At 47.5% G+C, this 16,467-nt stretch overlaps 1 protein-coding gene across 1 annotated transcript in view; it reads right to left on the bottom strand.

Moving 5' to 3' along the window:
• Nucleotides 1-13,405: 13,405 nt before the first annotated feature.
• LOC147096121 (von Willebrand factor A domain-containing protein 7-like) overlaps nucleotides 13,406-16,467 on the bottom strand; it is a 70,603-nt gene continuing 67,541 nt past the window's right edge. The window contains exons 17-18 of the mRNA XM_085975025.1: nucleotides 15,733-15,820; nucleotides 13,406-13,608 (exon numbers count right to left, since the gene is read on the bottom strand). Of these exons, the coding sequence (XP_085831151.1) occupies nucleotides 13,489-13,608; nucleotides 15,733-15,820 (208 nt within the window). The 3' untranslated portion in view covers nucleotides 13,406-13,488. The remainder of the gene's footprint in view (nucleotides 13,609-15,732; nucleotides 15,821-16,467) is intronic.

Here is a 16,467-nt window from a genome sequence, read left to right as displayed (position 1 = left end):
TGTTCTGCCGCAGCGGTAGCACTTCCCTGTTCCATAGGTCATTTCGTTGGTGCCATATTCTTGCGGTCTCCGTTGTATCTCTGCAGCTCCCCTTGCGGCTGCTTCATGTGATACTGCCATACTGAAAGCCTTGTCCAGCGTCAGATCCTTTTCTGATAGAAGCAGTTTCTGGGTTCCTTCACTTTGTAGCCCACACACAAACTTGTCCCTTAGTGTATCTGCTGGTCCCGCTCCAAACTGGCAGTGTTTCGATAGCTTGCGCAGTTCCGTTAGGTACTCAGCATTGCTTTCGTCTTTGTGTTGGTTCCTTTTATGGAACTTAAATTGTTCTGCTATCAGCAGCGGTGTGGGGTTTAAGTGGTCCTGTAGGATTTCTACTATGCTTTCGAAATTCTTCTCTGGGGTTATTAGATTTTGCAGTAACCCATAAGTTTTTGCACCCATGGAATTTAACAAAACCAGTGCTTTACTAGCATTTGGCACTTCATTCGCCCTGCAGTACACCTCAATACGTTCCACATATGTCACCCAATCTTCGACTTCATTGTCGAACGTAGAGATACTGCCGCTCTTCGGCATCCCTGGGTGTGATTTAACTGTCAAAAATGGCATCTCCCGCGCTTCCCCTTCTTCTCCGCTGGCACAAAATGGCGTCTCCCGCGCTTTCCTTCCTTCCCGTGCTCGCCCTTCTTCTCCGCTGCGGCTTCTAAAAATGGCGTCTCCCGCGCTCTTCCTCCTTCTCAATGGTGTCTCCCGTGCTCTCCCTTCTTCTCCCCGCGAACACTGTTCAGCCCTTGAGCCCTGGCTGTGCTCTGCGCGTTTTTTTTTGTTTTTTTTTCTCGATGCCGCTCGGTCCTGAACCCGGCTGTTGCTTTACCCTCCCCCCCCCCTCTCCCTCTCTCTCTCTCTCTCTCTCTCTGGTTTGTTTTTTTTTCTCTCGCCGCCGCTCGGTTTTCAACCCCCGGCTGCGCCCTGTGCACTTCACCCTCTCTCTGTCTTACCCCGTCGACGCTGCTCGGCTTTCTCTCTGCCATCGGTCGGCTCCAGCCGCTGCTGTCTGGGAAGGGTCTGCGCTGGACCTGTCGTCAGTCTCTTGCTGATCGTCGTGGCTGGGGAACCAAGCCCGGCTCTCCACAGCCTCCCCTGCGATGTTCACTCTCTGCCGGACGACTGGGCGGTTGCTCGTGGTCGACGCCCGTGTTCCTGACCTCGACTTTTTTTTTTTTTTTGTTACTCCGCCCTCCCGGAGTGAATCCTCGAAGGGAAATGCAGAGTTGCAGGTAGATTCGAATCGACACTCGTCGCCTCTGTTAGATCCGTGATTCTGAGAGTTATGCTGTTTTTCAATAACCACACGGATGCTGTAACTTCACGATAAACAGGTATTTACTGGAGGAGGGCAGTCTCAAGACTGGGGGTACAGAGGTTTCGCAAGGCTTATATACAGGTGTGGTCACTGCCGGTACTACAGTATACAGGAGCTGCAAAAGTAGTTCTGTCTTAAAGGCACATACACTACAATTACCACTAGGTGATGGTGTTGGCTCAGTGGTAGCCTTTGACTCAGAAGGTTGTTGGTTCAAGCCCCACTCCAGAGATTTGAGTGCATAATCTAGGCTGACCCTTCAGTGCAGTATTGAGGGAGTGCTGCACTGTTGGAGGTGCTGTTTAATTTGGAAAAGATGTTAAACCAAGTCTGCCCTCAATTGGCTGCTGTGTTTCCTACATTACAACAGTGACTATACTTCAGAAGTACTTCATTGGCTGCAAAGTGTTTTGGTTGTAAAAGGTGCTGTATGTAAATACAAGTTCTTTCTTTATTTCTGCTGCTGCCCTCTGCTGGAGAGGTATTATTTCTGACCTAATCAATCTGGTATTACCACAATTCAATCTGCAGTGGGTTATTATTGGAATAATCAAGCTCGGAGTCTTATATTTGAGCTTGGGGGGGGGGGGGTGTATTTGCTAATGGTGTGATTGTATGAACAGTGCAACCCACTATAAATGGGAGGTCTAGACAAGAGTAGGTGGAGAGAAACTGGTTCTTGACCCTTCTGCCAATGGGAACAGAGGACACAGATTTAAGGTGATTGACAGAAGAACCAAAGGCGCCACGAGGGGATAACTTTTTTTTTACGCAACGAGTGTTTAGGATCTGGAATGCCCTGCCCGAGAGGGTGGTGGAGGCAGATTCAAAAGGGAATTGGATAAGTACCTGAAGGGGGGGAAACAATTGCAGGGCTACAGGGAAAAGGGCAGGGCAGTGGGATTCGCTGAGGTGCTCTTGCAGAGAGCTGGTGTGGGCTTGATGGGCTGGATGACCTCCTACTGTGCTGTAACCATTCTGAAGTACTCTTCTCCTTCAGTGGCGTCCAAGCCATAAGGTATCCATGATCATGACTAGTAAATGCCTCAGTCAACTGGTACCATGCCCTCTAAGTGGACCAAGATGGTCAGTGGCAAACCTCTTCTAGTTTTATTGGTTTCCAATATATACAGTTCCTCCTCTCTACAGGAAAACCTGAAGAACATCAATCATGTGGGTGATCAGTCTGGGAGGCACCAAGTGGCAGATTTCAACAGTGGGTCCAAAACACTCTGTGCCCTGGTGAGTTCCTCGCTCTGTTTTAACTTCTGTATGCGGACCAACCCCAATGGTAGTACAGGAAACTCTTTGGTATCCGGCACTGACGGGACCGGGATTGTGCCGATTGATTAAAAATTCCAGATGACGGAGAGGTTTATCTACCGAGGCTATTTTTAACAAACAAAAATTTTAAAAATCAAGATGTGCAGTATACAGTAATTGGGTACTCACCTACAGAATGTTGTTAAATGGATGGTGGAAGATGCTTGATTAAGTACAGTACTGCCAGTTGAGGGTAATCCATAACTCTTTAATTACTTTACTGTATAAGTTTTGTTTTACTGTTAACAACTATATACAGCGCAGGAGAGTCAGACTCCTGTTACTGATTACTCAGATTTCCGACAGCTCCAAGAAGCAGAGTAGTGGCAGTTTGGAGAACTACCCCCAGTGACTAACTTAGTCACTGCGGCAGACTCGGACTCGGCAACATTTCCGGTTATTGAGGTGTTGTTTTATTTTGCCGGTTAATAGAGAATTCCTGATATTTAGGCGCCGTTTAAACGAGAGTTTCCTGTAGTCATATTACAATGTAGCTTTATTTAAGCTCTAGGTTGGTTCCTGTGTCATTTTAAGTGGGCAGAGAAAGCCTTGCAGTCTTGTAGGGATTTTGAGCCCACCTTCCAAGGATGGGAAAGCTAACACAAGCCCCTGACTTTTGTCTGCAGTGAACTAGGAAGATCAAAGTATGCATTTGCCTTTTGTTCAGTTGCAGATCCTCTATCTCTGCCATCTGGTACAGATCTAACATTCAAATTTTGTTTGGACTGTTCCAGTCAAACTCCAAGTGATCAAGTCTCTCTTTTTTAAACAAAACACAACGTAATTTGTGTGTGTGTTCCCCTTTTAATTTTCTCCCATCATTGGGTGCAGTTCCATGTGTATTGGATTCCCTTCAGTTCTTTGCCCAATCTGCAACTCTGACCCTAGATGGTGACCATGTGGGACGGTTATGTGACTTGGTATATATGTCCCAGCAATAGCATACCTCTGAGCTCAAAACTCACGAGAAGAAATGTTCCAGGCCGATAACATGCCTGTCAATATACCCACAACTTCCTTTGTGTCCATCTAGGACCTTTGGGCTCATTTTGGAGATTGGAAAGAAATCCACAGAGAAGATGATGATGATGATGAGGTATTTATCCAATTTTGTATGAAAACCAATCTGTAGCTTTTGTTGCTAAGCAGCCATTGATCCACGTGACTGTTACCATCTCCAAAAAAAAAAAAAGTCGTCCTATTTGGATTTGACGCTCGCTGCTGTCTGATGGCCACTGAGTGGAGACCTCTGCTCTTCCAAGCAAGGAAATGGAGCAATCACTCCGCTCTGCTCACACCTCAACAGCCAAGTTGAGAGCAGCATTGGAAAGAGACACTTGCCCCTTTGGCCATAGGTGGGACATTCCATGGGAAGACCATACAAGAAGATAACTGGAGGAAGAGAACGGCATTCTCCTATTGAGGGGGCAATTGAACCCTAAATTTCTCTTGCCATTCATGTGGGATAATTGCCAGCATTGTCTCCTGCATAGCCTTCACATTTTGGCTTTAAAACTTGGCCCATCTTTCAAATGTAAAAATGCTATTAACTAACTGTTGCTCTGGAGGTTGCTAACCAGTGCACTGCACCCTTCATAGCCTCTACACAGGTAGATGGTGACAGCCCTTAATGTTACACCTGTCCGTTCCATCATTACTTCTAGTCACATTCTTTACCTGTTACTTGATCTATGACCGTTCACTTTCTCAGATTGTAACAATGTTCCTCATGCCTTCTGAGCCATGTACCTCCAGTGTGTCATTTTTTTTTCATCAGACTCCTCAACACTTGCCTTTTTTGTTGTTCCTTCAAGGACACCATCATTAGTCACCCTTGTCAAGAGACATGGCAACTTTCTTTTATCTCTCGCTTTTTCTCTTTCTTTCACTCTCTCACTATATTTCTTTCGTGCTCTCGCTTTTTCGCTCACTCTCGATCATAGTCATAAAGGCACAGAAGGGAGGTTATTTGGCCCATCGAGTCCATGCCGGCTCTCTGCAGAGCAATCCAGTCAGTCCCATTCCCCCGCTCTATCCCTGTAGCCCTGCAAGTTTATTTCCCTCAAGTGCCTATCCAGTCTCCTCTTGAAAACAGAGTGTCTCCGCTTCCACCACTTCCGTCAGCAGTGAGTTCCAGGTCCTCGCCACTCGCTGCATAAAAACAAGTTTTTCCTCACATTCCCCCCTGTATCTCTTGCCCAAAACCTTAAATCTCTGTCCCCCAGTCCTTGTACCATCAACTAGTGGGAACAGCCTTTCCCTGTCTAGCCTGTCCAAACCCGTCATAATCTTCTACACCGCTATCAAATCACCCCTCAACCTCCTTTGCTCTAATGAAAACAAATCCAGCTTCTCCAACGTGTCCTTGTAGCTAATTCCCCAGAACCATTCTGCTAAATCTCCTCTGCACCCTCGAGGGCCTTCACATCCTTCCTAAAGTGTGATGATCAGAACTGGACGCAATACTGCAGTTGTGGCCTAACCAGCGCTTTGTAATACTTATAAGCGAGCCTGGCTATTTTGTTTGGCTGATGGTGCAGGTAGGTACAGCCACCATGCAGGTCCGATATGGTGCACATATCGATATGTTAAAATGACTACTGTCTCCTCAGGTCTCTGCTACCAAGGAAAACCATGCCAGGCTGGGTGAAGAAGATCTTAATGATACACTCGAATATCTAACTGGTGACGGAGAGATTCCCCACCTAGTCTCTCAAAGTGAGAATGCACACCAAGTTGATGAATCCCTTATTATATGAATAATCCTCACCTAATTATATTCTAGCCTTCTGTAAATAAAATTTATTTGTCGAAAATCTGTTTCTGGTTGAATTCTTCTTTTGATCTGGATGGTCTGAAATCCAGCATCTTCCCCACCTCTCTGCTCAACACCTGCGGGTGTGCTCGTTCGCTTGGTGTCTCGAGCATTAGCTCATGTTCGGTTTCCCATAGGACTCCTTGTTAATTGTCTGACCTGCAATTTCCAAATTGCTCAAATAGCTGGGGTGAAAATTCCACTGGTCCAGGCCAGAAGCGCATAGCATGAAATTGTGCACGGCTGTCTTGTGATTTTCTGTCCATTAATTCAATGGGCGCATAAGAGAGAGCTTCAGTTGTGAAAACCTGTGATGGGTGCTGGGAGTGCAGAAGCACTATTACCACCACTCCACTTCCCTGGCCCACTGCTGTTTACAAACAGTAATCAATGTACAATGGCGTTTTAACCCTATCCTATCCAAGAAAGTTATGCTGAACCTTTTTCATAAATCACTGGTTCGGCCTCAACTGGACTATTTTGTCCAATTCTGGGCACTGCACTTTAGGAAGGATATGAAGGCCTTAGAGAGGGTGCAGAAAAGATTTACGAGAATGATTCCAGGGATGAGGGACTTCAGTTACGTGGATAGACTGGAGAACCAGGGGTGGTTCTCCTTAGAGCAAAGAAGGTTGAGAGATTTGATCGAGGTGTTCAAAACCATGAGGGGCCTGGACAGTGTAGATAAAGAGAAACTGTTCCTGTTGGTGGAAGGGTCAAGAACCAGAGGACACAGATGTAAGGTGATTGGCAAAAGAACCAAAGGTGACATGAGGAAAAACTTTTTACACAGCGAGTGGTTAGGATCTGGAATGCACTGCCTGAGAGGGTGGTGGAGGCAGACTGAATCATGGCTTTCAAAAGGGAATTGAATAAGTACCTGAAAGAAAAAAGTTTGCAGGGCTGCGGGGAAAGGGCCGGGGAGTGGGACCAGCTGAAGTGCTCTTGCAGAGAGCCGGGATGGGCCGAATGGCCTCTGTGTGCTATAACCATTCTATGATCTTATCTCTTTCCTACATAGACTTGAGACTCCCCAATACATCCACCACCTTAAACATTCACTCCCTCCACCACCGGCGCACCGTGGCTGCAGTGTGTACCATCTACAAGATGCAGTGCAGCAACTCACCAAGGCTTCTTCGACAACACCTCCCAAACCCGTGACTACCTCCAAGCCACACACCATCCTGACTCAGAAGTATATCGGCCGATCCTTCATCGTCACTGGGTCAAAATCCTGGAACTCCCTCCCTAACAGCACTGTGGGAGCACCTTCACCACACGGACTGCAGCAGTTCAAGAAGGTGGCTCACCACCACCTTCTGAAGGGCAACTAGGGATGGGCAATAAATGCTGGCCTTGCCAGCGACGCCCACATCCCAGGAACAAATAAAAAAAATGCAATTGAGGAACAGCCAGGTTTCTGGTAACTTGCATTTTCAAATCAGAGGCCCTTGGATTCTAGGAGAAGTCTGCAAAATTATCAGATATCAGAATTATTGCCTATTAGTTGACTGACCGGCATGTTGGTTTTGTTGCTGTTTACATATTCTGCAATTGCAATACTCTTAGGTATCTGACTTTTGGAAAGCAGCACAGGGAGTGTGTCAATGTTTTGCAGGGGCTCTCTGCACACTAATTTGAAAAGCACTGCTCTAGTTCCCAGGGCAAGTGAGTGTCTGTGCTCTTGAGCTTGGTCAGAATGACCTCTGGTGGATCTTCTGAATGGTTCAAGTTGTTGACCCATTACCTTTGTGCTACTTCGAACTGGCTGCCCCTTCTACTAAGGCCATAGCCTACCCGCACATGAAATGCTCGGAAGGGGACAATGTTGCACCAGTCGATTCTATAAAGATGTCAAAGCCTTAGAAAGGGTACAGAGAAGTTTTAACAGGATTTCACCAGGGACAAGGGACTTCAATTATGAGGAGAGATTGGAAAAGTTTGGACTGTTCTCTTTGGAAAAGAGAAGGTTAAGAGGCGACCTAACAGAGGTTTTCAAAAAGGCAGTATATTATTTAAATGATGATAGATTGGGAAATGTTGATGGACAGAGGGACCTGGGTATCCTTGTACACCAGTCACTGAAAGCAAACATGCAGGTGCAGCAAGCAGTTAGGAAGGCAAATGGTATGTTGGCCTTCATTGCAAGAGGATTTGAGTACAGGAGCAAGGATGTCTTACTACAGTTATACAGGGCCTTGGTGAGACCACACCTGGAGTACTGTGAGCAGTTTTGGTCACCTTACCTAAGAAAGGATATAATTGCCATAGAGGGAGTGCAGCGAAGGTTCACCAGACTGATTCCCGAGATGGCAGGACAGACTGATTCCCGAGATGGCAGGACTGTCATATGAGGAGAGATTGGGTCGACTAGGCCTATATTCACTAGAGTTTAGAAGAATGAAAGGGGATCTCAATCAAACGTATAAAATTCTGACAGGGCTAGACAGACTGGCTGCACGGAGGATGTTTCCCTTGGCTGGGGGGTCTAGAACGAGGGGTCACAATCTCAGGATATGGGGTAGGACATTGAAGACTGAGATGAGGAGAAATTTCTTCACTCAGAGGGTAGTGAACCTATGGAATTCTCTACCACAGAAGGCTGTGGAGGCCAAGTCACTGAATATATTTAAGGAGGAGATATAGATTTCTAGGCACAAAAAGCATCAAGGGGGATGGGGAGAGAGCAGGAATATGATATTGAGATAGAGGATCAGCCATGATCACATTGAATGGTGGAGCAGGCTCAAAAGGCCGAATGGCCGACTCCTGCTCCTATTTTTCTATGTTTTCTATGTTTCAAGATGATGAGAGGTTTTGATAAAGTAGATAGAGAAGGGCTGTCCCCTCTGGCGAGTGGGTCAATAACCAAAGGTCATAGATTTAAAATCATTGGCAAATGATCTAGAGGGGAGATGAGGAGACATTTTTTTCACTCAGCAAGTTGTCGGGATCTGGAACGCTTGACCTGAAAAGGTGGTGGCAGCTCATTCCACAAATAATTTAAAATGGGAGTTGTCCGGGACTTGAGAATGAGGAACTTGCAGGGTTACGGACAAAAAGTAGGAGGTTTGGGACTGAGCATGACTGCTCTTTCAAAGAGCAGGCGCGATGGGCCGAATGGCCTCCTTCTGTGCTGTAAGTTTCTATGATTCACTGAACGGTTCCGGTTGCACCCAAACACGTAAGCCCAGATTTTCCGACTCCAGTAAAAACAGGGATGTGCTTACCTGCGGTGCAGTTGTGAAGGAATAAGCCATATAACCTATTCAGAAAAATACACTGGCCTAGAAATTCGGTGGGCTGCGCCACCAGTTAGCGCCTAAAGAGGGCACTCAGTGGCTTTAGCGCCACTGGCCACGCCTCCCGCGATATTTAGCTGGGGCGCTAATGGCAGCGTTAACCTGTTGCGCGGCGCCACCTCCGATGATGTCATCAGTGTGCGCAGCGCCCCGATTTTGATATTTGGCAGCGACCGCCTCTGTAGCGCCATTCACAAATGGTGCCCGGTTCACGGGGCCTTCCTGTGGCGGCAGTGGCGCAAATTAAGGTGGAGGTGCGGGGCGGCTGTTTTGTCCGGCGGCCGCCTGCCAGCACCTCCATCCCCGGCCTCCTGATCGCCCCCCGCAGCATTGCCGGCTGTTTTCTGAGAGCCCGGCACTTCTCCTCGGTGCCGGGCTCTTTTGCCGGCACTCACGATCTGTGATCGCGCTGGTGCAGGCCCCGCCCCCTTAAGAATGGGAGGAAGGCCTGCAGTACCGCAGCGCGCCGTGCTGCAGCGTGTGGTGCTGCGGCACGTTGTGCTGCGATATTCAGATTCAGCGCCCTAAGAGGGATGCAGAGCACCTCGAGCCTCGCCCCGTGTCCCTCTTGGGGCGCTCAAGCTGAATTTCCGGCGGTCGCTACTGCTCCAAACGCTGCGCTAAATCCGGCGCCCAGGCGAGCTTGGCGCCCCGTTTGCGGCTCCACCCAAGTTCTCCCCCACTCTCTTATGAAAGAATTTTGGCCTTATTGAAACATGACAAACTGGGTTTGGAAATCTAGAAACCGAGCTCTGAAATAGCTGTGGAAGCATCCTGGCTATTGAGAGAAAGTTGTGAAAGCATCCTGGCTATTGAGATAAGGTGACCCTGAATCAATAACCTTATTGAAACAGAAGGTTAAAGGCTCCCGACAGGCTGACCTTTGGGAATGAAACAATGGTTCACCCTGGATAAGGTGTTCTAATTTACACCTTGTAAAGAAGCACAAACATCTGCCTTCGTAAAAATGACATCAAGTAAAAAACACACCTGCCGTCACACGGTTTTTATGGTAAACTTCGAACACCTAGAGAGGAGACATAATTCTGTAATGCTACCAGCTGAGGTGATTGTAAGAATTGCAGGGGTCGGCAGAAAAATGGCTAGAGATAATTAGCTTACATCAGCAGAAAACCTTAAAGGAAATATCACTGGAAAAGGGTATAAATATTGAACTCTCAAGTGGGATAACAGACTCGCTTTAATCGGGCAAAGCGTTTCTCGGCTTTAGAGGCAGCTCTGTAAGCCTCCAACTCTTTGTACCTCAGGGATCAAAGGCATTTGATTTTGGTGGATATCCTAAATAGAACTTTAAGAACTGTAAGACTGTAGCGAAGTTAAGATTTGAAAGTAAGGTTCTCTGATAATAGGATTGTAAGTTTTCTCTTTTTGGAACTGTTAATGATGTGATTGGCTCACCAACTGTAAACTGCATGTCAGTTCTTTAATAGATCTATATATTTTTAGAATTGTCTCACATAAGAATTCTGTATCAAAAACTCACAAACTCAATCTCTGTACACTCTTTGGTGAGGAGTTGCAGAATTCTGGGGGAGTTTTCCAGACCCTCATAATATCCGAAACGTTACAGTCTAGCTAAACTTATTAAAAGTGCTATCTGGAGGATGGTAACATTTTCAGGTTGTTCCTTTCCTTCAGGGAGAGATAGTCTGGACCTTTTGACCCAATTAAGCATCTTTAGGATTCGGCTACCTCAAACCTTAGTTGAAAGTGAACATCTGGGGAATACGCCTGATCCGGGGTAGCCCTAAAGGGGCTAGGACTAGTAATTATCCCTTCAGTTACATTGTAGGTGTGGAGGCCTCGCCTCACTCAATGTTCTGATTCCTTGCACCTGAAAAATGTATTCGGAGAACATAAGAAATTGGAGCAGGAGTCGGCCATTTGGCCCTTCGAGCCTGCTCTGCCATTCAATGAGATCATGGCTGATCTTCTACCTCAACTTCACTTTCCTGCATGATCCCCATATCCCTTGGTCCCCTTAATATTCAAAAACCTATCGATCTCTATCTTGACTGAGCCTCCACAGGCCTCTGGGGTAGAGAATTCCAAAGATTCACCATCCTGTGAGTGAAGAAATTTCTCCTCATCGCAGTTCTAAATGGCCGACCCCTTATTCGGAGACTGTGAGCCCTGGTTCTAGACTCCCCAGCCAGGGGGAAACATCCTCCCTGCATCTACCCTGTCAAGCCCTGTAAGAATTGTGTATGTTTCAATGAGATCACCTCTCATTCTTCTAAACTCTAGACTCTAGAGAATATAGGCCTAGTCTAATCAATCTCTCCTCATAGGACAATCCCCCCATCCCAGGAACCAGTCTGGTGAACCTTCGTTGCACTCCCTCTATGGTAAGTATATCCTTCCTTAGGTAAAGAGACGCAGGCCGGATAGATTTTTGTTTGAAACTCTGATAAATTGGGCAAACCAGCAAATCCATAAAGGGTTGCTGCTTCCACTTAAAGGGGAGCTGGCCGTAATTTCCCTCCAGGGAGCAACACATTTGCAATAAGTGTGTGTGCGGCGAGTGTCCTGCCCTAGGCTCCAGCTTGCGGACTCTTTTGGGGGTGTTGGTGCAGGAAGTGTGGGTGAAGGAGGATGGCCTGTTTTGTGCCCAAGGGCTTTGGGCCTGTAAATGCCCAGGTGCCAGTTGCAAAGGTGGAGGTTGCCGAGCGACCAGGGCTGCTGTACCTGGGCGTAAATATGGAAAAAGTTCGGTGGCACCAGGAGAGCTGCAAGGTAGGTGCAGCATATTTGTACACATGCCTATTCTTCCTCATAAAGAAATTGCATTCATATAGAATCGGTCATGACCTCAGGATGTCCCAACGTGCAAATCAGCAAAATACTTTTTTGAAGTACAGTTATTGTTGTAATGCAGGAAACATGGCAGCACACAGCAAGCTCCCACAAACGAGCAATGTGATGTTGGCCCAATAATCTGATGTTTTTCGTGATGTTTGAGTTGAGGGATAAATATTGTCCAGGAGTCTGGGGAGAACTCCCCTGCTCTTTCTTCGAAATAGTGCCACAGGATCTCTTGCATCCACCTGAGAGAGCAGAGGGGCCTCAGTTTAACATCTACATCCAAAAGATGGCACCTCCGACAGTGCAGCACCGGGGTTCACGAAGGTTCACGAGATGGATTCCTGCGATGGCGGGACTGTCGTATGAGAAGAGATTGAGTAAACTAGGCCTGTCTTCTCTTGAATTCAGAAGAATGAGAGGGGAATCTCATTGAAGCATACAAAATTATTACAGGGCTTGATAGGGTGGATGCTGGGAGAATGTTTCCCTTGGCTGAGGATTCTAGAACCAGGGGCCACAGCCTCAGGATAAAGGGTCGGCCATTCAGGACTGAGATGAGAAGAAATTTCTTCACACAGAGGGTGGTGAATCTTTGGAATTCTCTACCTCAGGGGGCTGTGGAGGCTCAGTCATTGGGTATGTTCAAAACAGAAGTCAATAGATTTCTGACTAGTAAGGGCATCAAGGGATATGGCCGGTGAATGGAGTTGAGGCAGAAGATCAGCCATGATTTCATTGAATGGCGGAGCAGGCTCGAAGGGCCGAATGGCCTTACTCCTGCTCCTATTTCTTATGTTCTTATCTGTCAGTTCTAGATTTTTGTCCTCTAGTCTCTGAGAGTGGGAGACTTGAACCCACCAACCTTCTAAACTCAAAGGTGAGGGTGCTACCAACTGAGCCACTGGCTGACACAACATTGTGCGTGTGTGGACCTGGTCAAACACAATTATGTTGCAACCACATTTGGTTTGTCAGATTTGCATTTTCTTGCCCTTACACTGTATTTTCATTACAGCTGGGAGTCTGAAGCACAACTCATTGCATCTTATGTGTTCATTCAGATTTTGACCTCGTGGGTTGCTTTTTAACTCAAAGAAATGACAAAAATGCATCCAGTTATTTAATGTCCACAGATCAATTTACTATTTAAATGGGTGTATAATAAGTGCATCCAAATACTAGAGAGCGAAGGAAAAGTGGAATCAATGAAAGAAGCTGCAGTGTCTGAAAGCGGGAACGACACACCAAAAAAATGTCTTCATTCTCGGGGTGTGGGCATCACCGGGAAGGCCGGCAATTATCGCCCATCCCTCGGTATATGGAGCGTATATTGTGAAATTGCATGAGTCATTTTATATCCCTTAAAATGAATGGAGTTAAAATTAAGGGCTGAGGGTGTGGGGCAGGTGTGCAATTTCCTGTGGGTTGGGGGGTGGGGGGTTAGGTTAAATTTGCGCTGGACCTGCACCCACGGCCCAGTGCCAAGAAATGTACCTTCTGCTTTCACTTTGCTTCCCACCTGCTGACGGATTCTTCAACCTTGGAGATCATTTTAGTTATTTTCCAAGTCCCACAAAATCTTAACAGTTAAGAAAATGCTCCCCCCCACCCCGCGCACCCCCCCCTCCTTCCCCATGCAATGTTTTAGTGCAAGGTAGCTCCTGTGCGAAGGGATGATAAGATTGAAAAAAAAACATTGTAATTTCAGAACTCTTTGGCAATAATGGAGAGGGAGCTGCTGCGACAATAAGCTCCCTGCCAGCGAGTGTTGAAAGGCTGGGGAGGGGCGGGCGGGCGGGGTCCTGACCGCACTCCGGGAAACGGGATGGACACGGGTTTCGCCCACCCCGGGTCTACACAACTTCATCTTTTCTCCTCAGGCAGCAAAGCACGGCGCAGGCGATGGCGAGGATCAGCACTATAATTGTCGCCACTGCGCAGATCACTGCCGTGATGTTGACTCTGTTTGTAATCTGATAAAACACAAGAAGAGAGGTGTGTGATGAGAGGGAGAGAGAGAGAGAGAGAGAGAAAGAAAGGGGACGGTACTAAACAAAACCTGAAAACTCACTCAGTAACAGTTACAGAAACTGCCCACCCGGCCCAACTGGTCTATGCTGCTGTTTATGCTCCACACGAGCCTCCTCCCACCCCTCTTCCTCTCACCCCATCAACATATCCTTCTATTCCTTTCTCCCTCATGTGCCTATCCAGCTTCCCCTTAAATGCATCTGTGCTATTCACCTCAACCACTCCCTGTGGTAGTGAGTTCCACATTCTCACCACTCTCTGGGTAAAGGAGTTTCTCCCGAATTCTCTATTGGTTTATTTGTGACTATCTTATATTTATGGCCCCTAGTTCTGGTCTCCCCCCACAAGTGGAAACATCCTCTCTACCCTATCAAACCCTTTCATAATCTTAAAGACCTCCATCAGGTCACCCCCAAGTCTTCTCTTTTCTAGAGAAAAGAGCCCCAGCCTGTTCACTCTTTCCTGATTGGTACAATCTCTCAGTCCTGGTATCATCCTTGTAAATCTTTTTTGCACCTTCTCCCGTGCCTCTATGTCTTTTTTATAATACGGAGACCAGAACTGTTCACGGAACTCCAAGTGTGGTCCAATCAAGGTTCGATACACATTTAACATCACGTCTCTGCTTTTTGATTCTATCCCTCTAGAAATGAACCCCAGTGCTTGGTTTACTTTTTTAAATTAACTTATTAACCTACATGGCTACTTTTAGTGATCTGTGTATCTGTGCCACCAGATCTCTCTGTTCCTCTACCCCATTTAGATGCTTATTTTTCAACGAGTATGTGGCCTCCTCATTCTTTCTACCAAAATGTACCGCCTCACACTTATTATCTTGAAGTTACCTTAATAATCTCAATTTCCTATGAACTAAACTCCAATTCTCTCCTCTCCTCTCCTGCAAGCACTAACTCACCCTGGGATACTGTTCCATTGCCACTCTTTATACGTGAGTCTTGACAATGAATGCTGGAAGGCTAGTGACCCTGAGGGAAGGGAATCACAGTCAAGTTCAATCCCGTTGTCACCCACACACATACACGTGCACACTTTCCGTCGGGGTCATTGGCGAGTGAGCATGACAGCTGATGTGTCATGGACAGATGCATCTACAACAGGTAGATTGCTGATGACACGGTCAAGTAGGTTTTTCCCCCAGGAGTGTGAAGGAATATTCTCCACTTGCCTGGATGAGTGCAGCTCCAACAACACTCACGAAAGTCGACACCATCCAGGACAAATCAGCCCGTTTGTTTGGCAGCCCATCCACCGCCTTAAACATTCACTCCCTCCACCACCGGCGTACCGTGACTGCAGTGTGTACTATCTACAAGATGCACAGCAGCAACTCGCCAAGGCTTCTTCGACTGCACCTCCCAAACCCCCGACCTCTACTGCCCAGAAGGACAAGGGCAGCAGGCCCATGGGAACCACATCACCTCCAAGTTCCCCTCCAAGTCACACACCATTGGGACTTAGAAATATATCAGCCGTTCCTTCATTGTCGCTGGGTCAAAAGCCTGGAACTCCCTCCCTAACAGCACTGTGGGAGCACCTTCACCACACGGACTGCAGCGGTTCAAGAAGGCAGCTCACCACCACCTTCTCAAGGGCAATTAGGGATGGGCAATAAATACTGGCCTTGCCAGCGATGCCCACATCCCATGAATGAATTTTTAAAAAGCAAGAAATCTGGCTGCCTTCCCCCCCCACCCACCCCAACCCCACTACCCCTTCCTCCCTCACCCATGGCCAAGAAGGCCAATGGTAACACCCTCACTGCCACCCTGACTCAGATCAGCTAACTCGGACAGAGACCAGGGATTTTGAACCTCTGGACCTTCTGATCCATATGGGCTCAGCATCAATCCAATGAGCCTTCAGGGGAGCTTCCCCAAGAAGAAAGAACGTAAGGAACTTGCAAATGGACTTTCAGCCCCTCAGGACGTCCCAAAGCGCTCTCAGGCCAATGAAGTCCTTTTCGAAGAGTAGCCACTATTGTAATGTGGGGGATCGGCATGTGCGTAACATTGAATGGTACTTTTGAAACGATAAGGAAGACTTACAGGTTGTGTGAAGTCTACAAGAAGCTCCTTGGAATTCCCAAACTCGTCCATTATCAGAAGGCGGACGGATGCGGAACAGCAGTCCAATCTGCGGAGAAAAAGCCCATTGAGATTCGGCTCATGCTAACCTCACGTGACGTGGTCTCCTTGTGGTGGACGATTTCCTTGGACTTCTGCCCGTAAAGTGGGGAGCAGAAGGTGGTCCTTCCAATCAGTAACTCTGATTTTAATTGGGGGGGGGCGCGGGTACAGTGGGTGCGACCGCCCCCCCAAAGCGGGCGGTGCACCAGGGGAGTCTGCGGATCTTATCGGCCGGGCCTCATTTGACCGACTACCTGGGCGGGAGCAGGGAGTTGGACGGCAGGAGGCCGCAGCCGGGGACACGCAGGAATGGCGATGGGCCGAATGGCCTCCTTCTGTCCTGTAAAATCCTGAGCGTCTAGACGGGGTGGGGGGGTCACTAGATAGTGATCAGGAGTGGGAGCACTGGCTAATCTTTCCTCCTTTCTGTCCGGAGGTAATGAGAGAAATCAGGACCCCCTACCTCTGGGGAGTCTTGAACCAGGGGGGTCACAGTCTCAGAATAAGGGGTTGGCCATTTAGGACTGGGAGGAGGAGAAATTTCTTCACTCAGAGGGTGGTGAATCTTTGGAATTCTCTACCCCAGAAGGCTGCGGAGGCTCAGTCGTTGAGTATTTTCAAGACAGAGATGGATAGATTTTGAATATTAAGGGA

This window comes from Somniosus microcephalus, unplaced genomic scaffold (assembly GCF_052327205.1).
Source record: "Somniosus microcephalus isolate GS21.2 unplaced genomic scaffold, FLI_Smic_1.0 unresolved_chr1, whole genome shotgun sequence".
Classification (NCBI taxonomy): Eukaryota; Metazoa; Chordata; class Chondrichthyes; order Squaliformes; family Somniosidae; genus Somniosus; species Somniosus microcephalus.
Note: the sequence above shows the minus strand (reverse complement) of the source record. Positions and strands in the feature narration are given on the sequence as shown.